Source organism: Temnothorax longispinosus, chromosome 12 (genome assembly GCF_030848805.1).
Source record: "Temnothorax longispinosus isolate EJ_2023e chromosome 12, Tlon_JGU_v1, whole genome shotgun sequence".
Taxonomy (NCBI): domain Eukaryota; kingdom Metazoa; phylum Arthropoda; class Insecta; order Hymenoptera; family Formicidae; genus Temnothorax; species Temnothorax longispinosus.
In genome coordinates this window covers 4,829,461-4,841,420 of record NC_092369.1, presented here as the reverse complement: position 1 = coordinate 4,841,420, position 11,960 = coordinate 4,829,461, and the positions used below count along the sequence as shown (strand labels likewise).

Here is an 11,960-nt window from a genome sequence, read left to right as displayed (position 1 = left end):
TGGGATGCCGGGTCGCTCAGACTTGAGCTCGGAGCGGGTGTGACTCGGAGGATTCCCGTGGGTACTCGGGAGCATGAGAAAATAATGCGAGAGTAACGACACAAACTTTAATGATCAATGTAACAGTGCAGTGAGGGGAGAGCGACGATGACCCTCGGCTTCTCAGAGTCTGGAGACGTCTTGACGCTTCGCTGTTGTTGAAAGCGTTAACGGAATCTTGCACCGCTGAGAGGGCTGTTTGTCGTTGGTCGCGCTCTCTCCCACAATCACAAAATTTAGTTTAGATCGAAACGTTCGATTCTCCTTCACAATCACGAGAATTCGGATAAAGAAGTCAGCGAGCGAGCGAGTAACGGAGCGAGCGAGGGATGAGTTTGACTGCTCTCTCGGTCTCGTTACGAGCGACTGCCTTGAGATGCAATCGCGAGGTACGATTGTAACCGAACGATACGTAATCGGGCTACGGGGTACGCGATTTTGTCCTCTAAGTCATCGGTCGCCACTCGGTTTAACCTTAAACTACCGAGAAGGTAGGTATTCGTAATGCAAACGACACAAAAGTTGAACAATTTGTTTAAACAATTTTATTTTTTTATCCCGCCACGGCTGCCTTGTCAGTGTCGCCTGTGCTCAAGATACTGCTAGGTATGACCTTGGTCGGCCAGCCAGGGACACCGGTTGTTACGACAACCGCTTGTTCAGGTATATATGTACGTCTATCTCCTTAACCCTTTAATTTTTAGATTCCCGCCACGGATGCCTCCTCTGTGTTGCTCTGCCCAACGCTTCCGCCATCTATCAATCGCCTGCCTCGTTCGTGGAACCAAGATGGCCGGACAACCGCTTGATCGGGTAAGTCCCCGCATTAAGGTAAGTCAACGCAACTAATTCTCTTTTATTTTCAGGTTTCGTCTACGGATTCCTCAACACCATCGCCGATGTCATGGATCACCGCTGCTCACCGATGTCCAGGATCACCACGTATGGGAGATGTCGCGACACGAGGTAAGTATGAGAACTGTCGCGATAATTATGATTAATGCCGTTTCTTTTCAGGTTTCCGCCACGGATTCCTCATCCATGGCCTCCTCTGATGCAGAATCGATGATGACCTTGAAGCTTGGACACCGCTAACACACAAGATGGACGACAGCCGTTTGTTCAGGTAAGTTGAAGGTAAGTAAATGATATTTTTATATATATTTTTGCAAATAATTATTGCTTTTATTGTTAACTATTGTTTCACAATGGTGGTGGTTCACAATTACTGATGCCGCTCAAGATGGCGGTCGCACGTCTCGCAAAGTGCGATTTCACGATTCCGGTACGCGAAAAAACCGTACGCCTTTCGTATCGGCGTCATGTAACGCTATATGCGGGCGTTCCCGTTTGTTTCGGACACTGTGGTAGGCTTACAATCGTAATCCGTTACGTTTTCGCGATAGTTACCGCGACACGCCGAGATATACGCGCGAGAAGATAGCTACCATTCGAGCGCCCGCGAGAGACTGCCTCGAGGAATATTCCTCTCTTGGGCTCCCTACCTCCGAAGTTTTACCCCCACCATGGGGTCTCGGCCGCTTTCTCCTCGCGGTAACTTTCCATTCTACGCAGATACAATAGCTGTTTACGAGTTTCGGCTCGCCAGGTGTGCGCCAGATGTTCTCGATGAAAATTTCCGCCGCCAGTACACTATTTGCGACATGCTTAATCGGCTCCCGGGTAGTGGTTTTCCACCTCTTCGAAAAATTGACTTTTGAGGGCGCCGACCCGTGCGCACGGCCTCCTACGTCCCTAATGCCGATTCCGGGTCGACTTCCTGGAGACGACGTCCAGGTCGCTTTCTACGTGTCCGCCGATGGCGGCGACCCTGATGCCTATTCTCGCAGTCCCTACTAACCGTATTCCGGCCTAACTTCTCGTAGCCGATGTCTAGGTCTATCGGTTTACACGACTGTCGTGGCAACCCACCGTCCGGATGGTCGGATCTCGACCGCGATTCGTTCCTCGGGTATACTAGGTATCCCCGAGGACGCATCTCTGGCCTTTTTCCGCTACGACTTCCGGTTTGCAAATTCGCGGATTGTCGTGCGAACTGCTCGTCTGGGTGCTCGGATTTCGCTCGCGATCGACTCCTAGGGTCTATCTAACCTCCCCTAGTACGCATCTTCGGCCTCTTTCCGCTACGACGTCCGGTTCAGAAATTCACGGATTGTCGTGTGAACTGCACGTCCGGGTGCTCGGATTTTGCTCGCTCGGATTATCGACTCCTAGGGCCTATCTAACCTTCCCCAGTACGCATCTTCGGCCCTTTTCCGCTCCGACGTCCGGTCCGCGAATTCGCTGATTGTCGTGCGGACTGCACTTTCGGGTGCTCGGATTTCGCTCGCGATCAATTCCAGGGGTCGGTTGTGCCTCCCTCTGGATGCATCTTCAGCCGTTTTGAGCTATGGCTTCCCGTTCGCGTTTTCGTGGGTTGTCCTCCAAACCCTATGTCCGCGTGTTCGGATCGCGCTGTTTTTGCGTAGGCCCCCTCTTGGGGACCCCGTGAGTTGGCATCCTGACTGCTACTCGCGTAGCGCGCGCGGTACGTGCACTCAGTGCCCGCGCTATGAAGATTGTGTGTGACTCGACCATTTAACTTACCGGTGCGTTACCGCAATCCACGCACCTGTTCAAATCAAAATAAAATCCCTTCGCTCCTGGTCGGGCCGGGCATCGTCGTGCCGAAGAGAAGCTAAAATTGTGGATTGAAAAGGAACGTCTTACTAACTATACGAGCCGCTGCTCGGCGACCGCTGTCGCATAATTTAATATTAATGGCGCCGGACGGGTAAAATCGATGACTCTAAGGAATGATAAAGAAATGAATATGCAATGAACTAATAAAAGAAAAAGAAAAAGAAATATGTCTCGACTCCGTCCTCGGAGCGCTCGCGCAACTTAAACTCTATCGGGGATGTCCCCCTCGTCTCCGGAGGTCTCCTCCCCGGTGGATGGGCTCCGGAACTCGTTGCTGGGCTCGTCCCGCTCGTCCTGCGTCGCTCCACACGGCATCATCGTCCACGTCGGCGTCGGTTGGTCGACACGACGCGTGCGGTTGCACGATCGCGTAGTTTCGGGGGTATTTATTTGCTCGCGTTGTTGCTCGCTCGCTCGATGGATGTGCACGCAGCGGGCGCGTGATCTTAGAGACGCTCGAATTTGCGCGTGAACTTCGAACAATAAGTGAGGTACGACCGTATGAAAATACAATGAAATTAAGGAAAACGCTTTTAACGGTTTGGAACTTAGCTTGCTAATGACATTATTCGTATGAACCTTACGTACAATTCTTCAACTTCAAACAGACATTAATATCAAATAAATGATACATTATAATAATAAAGATATCATTTGCATTATACATGATAAAGATATCATTTATATTACAAATGATATTATTTATATCACTGATAAAAATATATTACACTTTCTCTTCACTTTACTAATAATAATCTTGCATTTACTTTTGCTTAAGTCGTCTATGACCACGACTTGACAAAGATTGTCTTATTTAACAAAATATATGTCAAATAAGATAATCTTAAACGACTAAGAATTTTATAACTAATAAGATAATCTTCAGTCCCTACTTACAACGAATGAGATAAGTTTATGAATCATAATAAGATGCTTTGGAAAAAGATCGTCTTTAACAAGCTACGCTGAAATTTTTCTCAAGTATAGACTTGCTTTATGACTGTGAATCAAAGCGCCATCTTAAGACTGTACTTAAGAAGATCTTGAAAATAAGCTTTGACTATGAATACGGGCCTTAGATCCTTTTAATCTATTAAAATTTATATATATTTCAGTTTCCACAATCAAGATCAAATAACCTCAATCATGGCATGAAACAATTAATTACGGTAAATCTGAAGAATAGTGGCCTCACCGATTTCGTTGAACTTGGGCTTAATCGACGCGTTTTTGCGTGAAACGAAAGAATCTGGCAGAAAAAAGTGTCGCTCTATCCCGCGAAGCGAGATATTAACAGTTAAAGTTGACGACTATCAGGTTATGAGACCTGTCATACCGACGAGATGTAGCGATTACGAACATGCCCTGCGGCCATATGCACATGCTCAGTGGCCGCACGCGCATGCAAAAGGTCACGTGACAACTGTTTGGTTGGTAAGTCAGAAGAGTAACATAATTCGAAATGATATTCTTTTGGCGTATAGATTAGTGACGCTTTAAAAGTATTTAAGTGTTTAAAGCGCGTCAACTATCCTATGTAGGTTAGTGACGCGCTTGAAAAGTATGTAAGTGTTTAAAGCGCGTCACTAACCTAAGCAGGGCACACATGTGTGTGCCCTGCTTTAACGAAAATCACAACTTTTATAAAGCAGAGCATACACACGTGTGTGTGCCTTTTTTTTACGTGGTGGAAATTTACTGCCGGGACTAAGTCCCAGCAGCCCCCTAGTTGGAGGGAAGATCCCCCTCCTGGAAAAGACGGGGGAGTGTCGGATTTTTACCGACTAAAAAAACACCACGAGTTCCTTCCTGACGTACTACGAGGGGGTCCCGGGAAACGCAATAATACCATACGGGGCCCCCTTACGCAATGCCTTTAGGCATATCCTTCTAAGGGGGACGAGGAGCCGGATCGGGGAGCGCCCACAGACCCGGTTTGCCCAGATAGCTGGGATCCCGCGTGTCCGCAGGCAACCAGTCACCGGTCCCCCGTCCCCCTAATAATTTGTGGCGGCCTGGGGGGAAACTAACCCCAGTCCTCCACCCCCTTTCTGGGGTTGCTGCCCCCCCTTTTACAGAGGGGGGCCAGCAGCGGGCGCGTGGTTTTCAGCCCAGTACGCCCGCCCCCCAGGCGAGTGAGGGAAGGAGGACCCCCGCTATGCGGCAGACCCCTTCCCCCGTGCCCTCCGAAGAGGGCAGGGGGCCCGAACTACAGAACTAAGTTCCGGGTCCCGACCCCCCTGGCGGGCCGAGGAGAGCGCTCGTGGCAAGAATCCCTTAGGAAACCTACCCAAGCTTCCCCGATCCACCACGCCCGGCTATCGTCCGGCGAGGGAGCGGGCGGCCGGGGAGTCGAGGGCTCCCAGACCGCCGCGCCCCTCGCCCCCTTTTCGGAGGCCGGGATCTTCTCGGAGATCGGGGCCTCCGCGGGGGGCGCGGTCCCCACTTTTGAGGTGCGCGCCCCCCTTCTCCCTGCTTGGTGTGGGCACACCCAACCCCTCCAGCCGGTGCCCAACCGGCAACCTTTTACAGGGTCTCTTGGGGGGCACGTGCCTCCAAACACACATCCCCCAGACACACAGTCCGGGGGGGTACTACGCGTTAAAGTTGGTGAAGGAGGAGCCGCCTCTGCGCGGCCAGCGCCAGTTGCTCGCTTTGGCGTGACGGTTCTGGCACCATTTGTCGCTCCCGCAGCCTCTTCTCCCCAACATTCCTTTTTTCTCGCTATCCTGAGAGGGCAGGGGGGAGGGCGGAGCAACCTCTCCTCTTCTGACCTTCTCGTCCGCCTCCTTCTGCGACATTACAGTGCCGTAGAAAGAGACGAACGCTCTTCATTTGGCCTCTCCCTCCTTTGGCTCCACCGCTGCAGCGATGATAGCCGGGAGGGAGAGGTCCTGCCCCACATTCTCCCGGAGAGTACGGCGTTGTTCGTCCCAAGCTGGGCAGAACTCCAGCGTATGTTGCGCCGTATCCGCCCCCTCCGGACAATGGTGGCACTCCGTGGTACGCTTCTTTCCTATGCGACACAGGTACTCCCCGAAGCAACCATCCCCCGTGAGCACCTGTGCCGCATGATATGTAATCCCGCGTCCCCACCGGTCCGCCCACTCACGAAGGACGGGCTGGATGGCTTCGCGGACCCTCCTCCCTGACTCGAGCTGGGGGTCGTCCAAATATTCCTCCCAGCTCTCGAGGAGGGTCTCTTTGGCCTGTTGCCTCAGCATGGTCCTCTGTCGCAGGGTTAACACAGGAGTTTTCCCCCTTCTGACCATCTCGTCTTTGATGTTCCTGACCCGGCGGTACATGTCCGCCTGAGACAGGGCGACGAGATCTCCCTCTCGTGGCATGCCACCTTGGCGTGGTGAGAGGGCTCCTTGTACCAACGATCCACTGAGACCGTACCTTCGGTCTTACCGAAGGGAGGGCTCGGTGGGGAGGAGGTACAGGGTTTAAGAGCATGCCGTACCCTTCTCTCGACTTTGTCGGGATTGAGGGGTACAATAGGGTCCAGCGCCCCTGTCAGGAAACTCGTTCCCTGGCTCTCAAGCGTCGGTAGGGGAAGGCGACCCCGACTTCAGACGCCCGGTCGGCTGGGACCGATAGGGGGAAAGGTTAATTCCCCACTAGCCCAGAGGAAGGAAAACCTCGATAAAAAACCATGGGGTGGTATGGACTTAGGTCCGGGGGGATAGGGCCCTTTCACCCATTGCACGCCGGTGCTCCGGCAGGGTGGGAGGTGTCCCTAAGGGGTTGGGGCTTGGGGAGGGTTTTTGATCTCCCCGTTCCCGAGGTGAGCAGGGATGCCGTTTCACCGAGGGACGGGAAGACCCCCTCTCATTATCCCCATTGCACGCCGGTGCTCCGGCAGGGGGAGAGGGGGTAACCCTCTTTCAGGCAGTCCCGGTACGTGGTGCCGGGACGCTGGAGGAGAGACCCATGTCGGCGGCTTGCACATCAGGGTCGTGGACCCACGGTGCCGCCGGCGTGGAGGGCTTTTCTGAGTCGCTCGGACGTATTCCGAGGTCGGGGTCGGGAAGCTTGGGTGGGAGACCCGTCGGGCCGCTCGGACGTATTCCGAGGTCGGGGCCGGCGGGTCTAACTTCCGGACGTAAGGGCCGGAAGTGCGAGTGTAGGCTCGCCAGCGAACGACTGCGACACTTGGGGGGCGCCCTAAGCCCTGGCCTCTCGCGGGCGGCTGGCGGGGGTGGGGACTGGAATCGAGATTCTCGGCCGGATCCGCCCCCCGTCTAGCTTAGCGCGCGTGAAATGTACGGTGGGTGTTCCCCCCTACCCTAAGTTCGCTGACGAGCAATATGGGGCGTCGGTGCGGATGGTGCCTCGGCTCTACGCCCGGAACAACAGGGGGTCATGTCTCCCGCGCGTGGCGGCGCCCCCTGCGGTGCCCCTGTTGTCGGAGCAGGGGACCCCGGAAAGCCCATTGGCGTTTGTCCCTTGATGGACTGCGGCAGTGGGGGAGTAAGGGGCAGGGACTCTTCCCAGTTGAAAACTCTTGGGATGTGGGTGTAGCCTTCTCCCCGGGGGAACTCGGGGCTCTTCCGATCTCCACATTAGGGGTCGGGGGAGAAGGCATGCCCTGGAAGGCGAGCCGCGGGGGGTCTAGGGAGACTATATACTCATGGATAATATTATTTTGGCTAACGGAAAAAGGAAGGAAGAAGTTACGGGTGACGGGGTCGGTCCCCAAACCGTCTTTACTGCGGTAAGGGATAAGTCCACCCCCGTAAATGAAGAGAAGGGGAGAAACATTTCGATGAACGTCGGAATCTCTTCTCCAGTACATGGCGACAAAGGGAAGGAAAAGAACACTTCAGGTAAGCCGCCTGGGAAGCTGGGTGGTTCGAGAAGTGTTAGAGAGAGAGCAGCCAAGATCCTCCGAGAGGGAGGAGCTCTGGCTGCAGGAGAGGGAGGGATTTCCACCGTTCCCATCACAGAGAGAGAGGGCCCCAATTCAAGGAAATCATAAAGCAGGCTGTCTCTATTTTGGATAGCAATGTGGCCGACTCAGATGCGGATGCTAACGCCACACTGAATGATGTTGACTCACTCGAACAAGATGAAATAATAGAGATTTCGGATGCCTCTGATACCCCATTGGTCAGGGGTAAGGGCGCCTCAAACACCCGAAGGAAGGAAAAAGGGAGTAGGGGTGATTATGAGAAAAGGAAGGACTTCGTCGCCAGGAGGGAGTGAGAAAGGGAGGAACGCAGGATTCAAGACCTGGAAAATCCTGCTGTTCCGGCCGAACTATCTAGGAATAGGAAGGTCATAGAGAAACGGAAAATGGAGGAATTAAAGATGGCCCCCACAGTGGACCTCCCAAATAGAATTATCGAAGCTGTCCGCGGTGTGGACAAGGTCTGCACAACGGCTAAAAAGCTTAGGGGCCAGGATCAAAAGGTCTTGAACACTTCGGCCGCCACGATATCAGCGGCTGTGGCGCTCTTAGCCGGACGTATGGGACAAAATAGCCAATGGGAGAGAGATATGGAGTTGGAAGAGCTCCGAGCCCAAATGGCTATAATGCGGGAGGAAAATGCCAAGTTGAGGGAACTAGTGGAAAGGTCACTACCCCCCAGACAGGACGTACCTATGGAAGTGACGAACGAGCCAAGGCTCGCACCTCTCCCGGACTCACCCGTTCGCGGAAGTCGAAGGAGAAATAAGACGAATGTGATCCCCGACTCCAATGCATCCGAGGAAGAAAGGGATGCGACAAACGCGGAGAATATGATAGAGACGGAGAACGAGGAGGCCGCGAAGGCGAGGGTTGGAGAGGAAGGAGGCTGAAGCTAACCGCCTTCGTTTACTTGCCAAGGTAGAGGCAATGGGAGCGCCGGAGCTGCGTCAAACAGCTGGGTGGCAAATCTGCGGTTTTGGAAAAGGCTAAAGGTGAAATTTCATGGGCAGTGAAAAGCAGCAGCAAATCGTACTGATTGGCTGCAAAATAGAGAAGTTCTCGAGTTCCTAGAACTTCTCTATTTTGTAGCCAATCAGTACGATCTGCTGTTACTTTTCACTGCCCATGAAATTTCACCTTAAGCCTCCCAAGCGACAACAGTCGCAGCAGCAGCCGCCACTACAAATGCAACCGAGCCCACAACCATCCGACAAGACAATTGGAAGAGAGACTCCTCTCTACCCTCACGTCGAGACTGGAGGGGATGATCTCGCGCATTATGACGGGAATGGGGGTTAATCCGAACCCGACTCCAGAGAAGGTCCCCACCCTGACTAACAACCTCGTGCAATCAGGGAAAGGGAAAGGACAGACTCCTGCTGTAAAAAGTAAGGGGACTACGAAGGCGGGCGGCAAGAAAGGCCCAGCCGCCAACAACATTGGCAGTGGCAATAGATCCACACAAAAGCCAACGTTTGCCGAGGTAACGAAGAACACCAACGCCAACAGGGGTTCTGGTGCAGGCAGCATAGCGACGCCGGCTACTGGAAACAAAAGAACTGCTGGCAAAGGTGCGCAAACACCCCAAACCCAGACCTTGCCCAAGAACGCCACCGAAATCCTGGGCCAACCAGCCTGGACCACAGTGACAAGGAAGGGGGGGAAAGGAAAAAAGGACGGGAGACAGGTTAAGGATAACGGAAAGGGTGGAGGCAAACCCCAGAGTGCGGGGAATTTACCAAAACCCAACGCAAACCGAGCGGCAACCGCTAAGTCCACCAGGGCAACTGAACAAGCCAAGAGCGCGGGTACGGCTGATGACAAAGTAAAGCCCGGCAAGAGGAAACTGCCAAGATGTGCGGCGGTGACTCTGACAAGCATCGAAGGAGGCTACGATGACCTAATCAGAGAGGCCAGGACTAAAATAGACCTGTCTGATCTGGGACTTACCGCCGGTTTGAAGCCCAAGAGGGCGCAAACTGGGGCACTGATCATAGAGGTCCCTGGTAGGGATAACGCCAACAAGGCAGACCTTTTGGCCGATAGGCTGAGCAAACTGTATGAAGGGAGACCCGGAATCAAGGTCACTCGTCCCTTCAAATCAGGAGAGTTCCGAGTTCTTGATCTTGAGGACTCGACGACTCAAGAAGAGGTGGCAGTTGCGGTAGCTCAGATGGGAGGCTGCCCAACGAACCAGGTCCAGGTCGGTCCTCTCCGAAAAGGGAATAATGGGCTGAACACGGCCTGGGTAAAATGCCCACTGGCGGCGTTCAATGCCGCCAAGAGCAATAAATTACAAGTGGGCTGGTTTACAGCCCGCGTGCAGTTCCTGGACTCTCGCCCCCTCCAGTGCTTCCGTTGCCTGGAGGCCAGTGCACGAGCGAAGTAGACAGAAGCTCCCGGTGCTACCGGTGTGGCGATGCAGGACACCAAGCCCGAGGGTGTCGTGCTGTCCCCAAGTGCCCGGTTTGTGCCGATCTCGGTAGGCCGGCCGGACATAGGTCAGGTAGTAATGCGTGCTCCTCAGCAAAGAGCAAAAAGAAACCTCGCTCTGCGCTGGGAGCAACCAGACCTAGGCCTCCCTCCACATTAGGAGAAGAGGCAATGGAGATCGACGCTGTCCCATCCAATGCACCGCAACCCAGGATAAAAAGTATGGAAGTCGCTAACTTCCCTGGGCTGAGTAGGCAACCGATGAAAAGGACTGCATCGGTTTCTAATGCCAACGGCGAGCTGGAGGAGAGACCGCTCGGGCAGAGAAAAAAGAAGGAGACTAGGTCAGCACAAGTGACGTCAATATTGTCGTCACAAATGCTGGCCATAATGCCAGCGCCGACCAGCGACCTGGGAAGAGAAGAAACAATGGGCGAACCAGCGGTGGCGAACCAGATGCCCCAACTGCCGTCACCTACCCCACCTGAACCTCCAGATAACAAGGGAGAAGCGACGGAAATCCCGGAACGGGTAGGAAATCCCATTGAGGATCCAAAGGAGGGAGAGGAGTCGGAGGCCTCCGGGGGAACGGAGCTTTAATGACCCCCCCCCCAGAAAATTCTGCAGGCGAACCTCAACCACTGCCGTGCTTCGCAGGACGTATTCGTGCAGACTATGGCGGAGCACGGCTGCGGCTTGGGGGTGATCGCCGAACCATACAGAGTTCCACAGAATCACCCTTTGTGGGCGGTCAGTGAGTGTGGCAACTCGGCGATCACGTGGAGGCTGACGGACGAGCCCGTTGCCTGCTCCAAAATTGGAGCGGGTAATGGGTTCGTCGTTGTTAGATGGGACCGCGCATATGTCGCTGGAGTATACGTGTCTTCGGCGGTCGATGCGGCCTCATTTGAGAGATCGTTAAATGATCTTAAGATCATCCTAGACAGGGTCCTGCCGGCGCAAGTCATGGTGGCCGGGGATTTCAACGCCAAGTCTGCGTTGTGGGGCTCCCCGGTCACGGATAGGCGTGGCAGGATCCTGGAATGTTGGGCGGCGAGCCTGGGGCTAGTGGTGCTCAATCGCGGGGGTGTCCAGACCTGCGTGAGACACCAGGGGGGCTCAGTCATTGATTTGACTTGGGCTACCCCCGACCTGGCTCGTAGGGTGAGCGAATGGAGGGTGGCCGAGGAGATAGAATCGCTTTCGGATCATCTCTTTATAGAGATGAGTCTCCCGGTCACCCCTCCGGAAGTTCAGGCCCGCCGCAGGGAGGCGAACGCTCGTTTCCCGCGATGGGCGCTCAAGAAGCTAGATGGGGACCTACTAAAAGCCTCCATCAGCACGGCGCTCTGGGTGAACGACCCTAAGGGCCAATCCGAAGACCCGGACGAGGTCGCGGGATGGATCGGGGACATCATGACGCAAGCGTGCGACGCAAGCATGCCCCGGTCCAAACCCTTTGTAAGGAAAACCGTATTGGTGGACGGAGGAAATTGCCATACTTAGGCAAACCTCCGTCCACGCCAGGCGGCGCTGGCTAAGAGCCAGGAGGGACCAGCACCTCTACCCGAGGCTGCTGGAGGAAGCGGGAGTAGAATACCGCTCCGCCAAGCGGGCCTACTCCTGCGCAATAAGGAAGGCCAAGGACCGAGCGTGGCGGGAGCTGATCGGGGACCTTCATAGAGACCCATGGGGGCGCCCTTACCTAATGGTCCTCAATAAGTTGAGGACCGCAGCGGAGGCCATGGACCCCGAGTTCTTAGAAGAGGTGGTGAGCACCCTCTTCCCCGATAATCCCGGGGAGAGGGTGAATGGTGGTCCCGCACCGCCAGAAATAGACTGGGACGAGGAGGAACTCGGGGTCACG

At 54.4% G+C, this 11,960-nt stretch overlaps 2 protein-coding genes across 2 annotated transcripts; one reads left to right on the top strand and one right to left on the bottom strand.

The window, feature by feature from the left end:
• Positions 1 to 5,573: 5,573 nt before the first annotated feature.
• LOC139822711 (uncharacterized) lies at positions 5,574 to 6,089 on the bottom strand. The gene has a single exon (XM_071794664.1). It carries the CDS (start codon positions 6,087 to 6,089, stop codon positions 5,574 to 5,576), a length of 516 nt encoding a protein of 171 aa, XP_071650765.1.
• Positions 6,090 to 10,768: 4,679 nt separating this feature from the next.
• Positions 10,769 to 11,599, top strand: LOC139822710 (uncharacterized). The gene has a single exon (XM_071794663.1). It carries the CDS (start codon positions 10,769 to 10,771, stop codon positions 11,597 to 11,599), a length of 831 nt encoding a protein of 276 aa, XP_071650764.1.
• Positions 11,600 to 11,960: the final 361 nt, after the last annotated feature.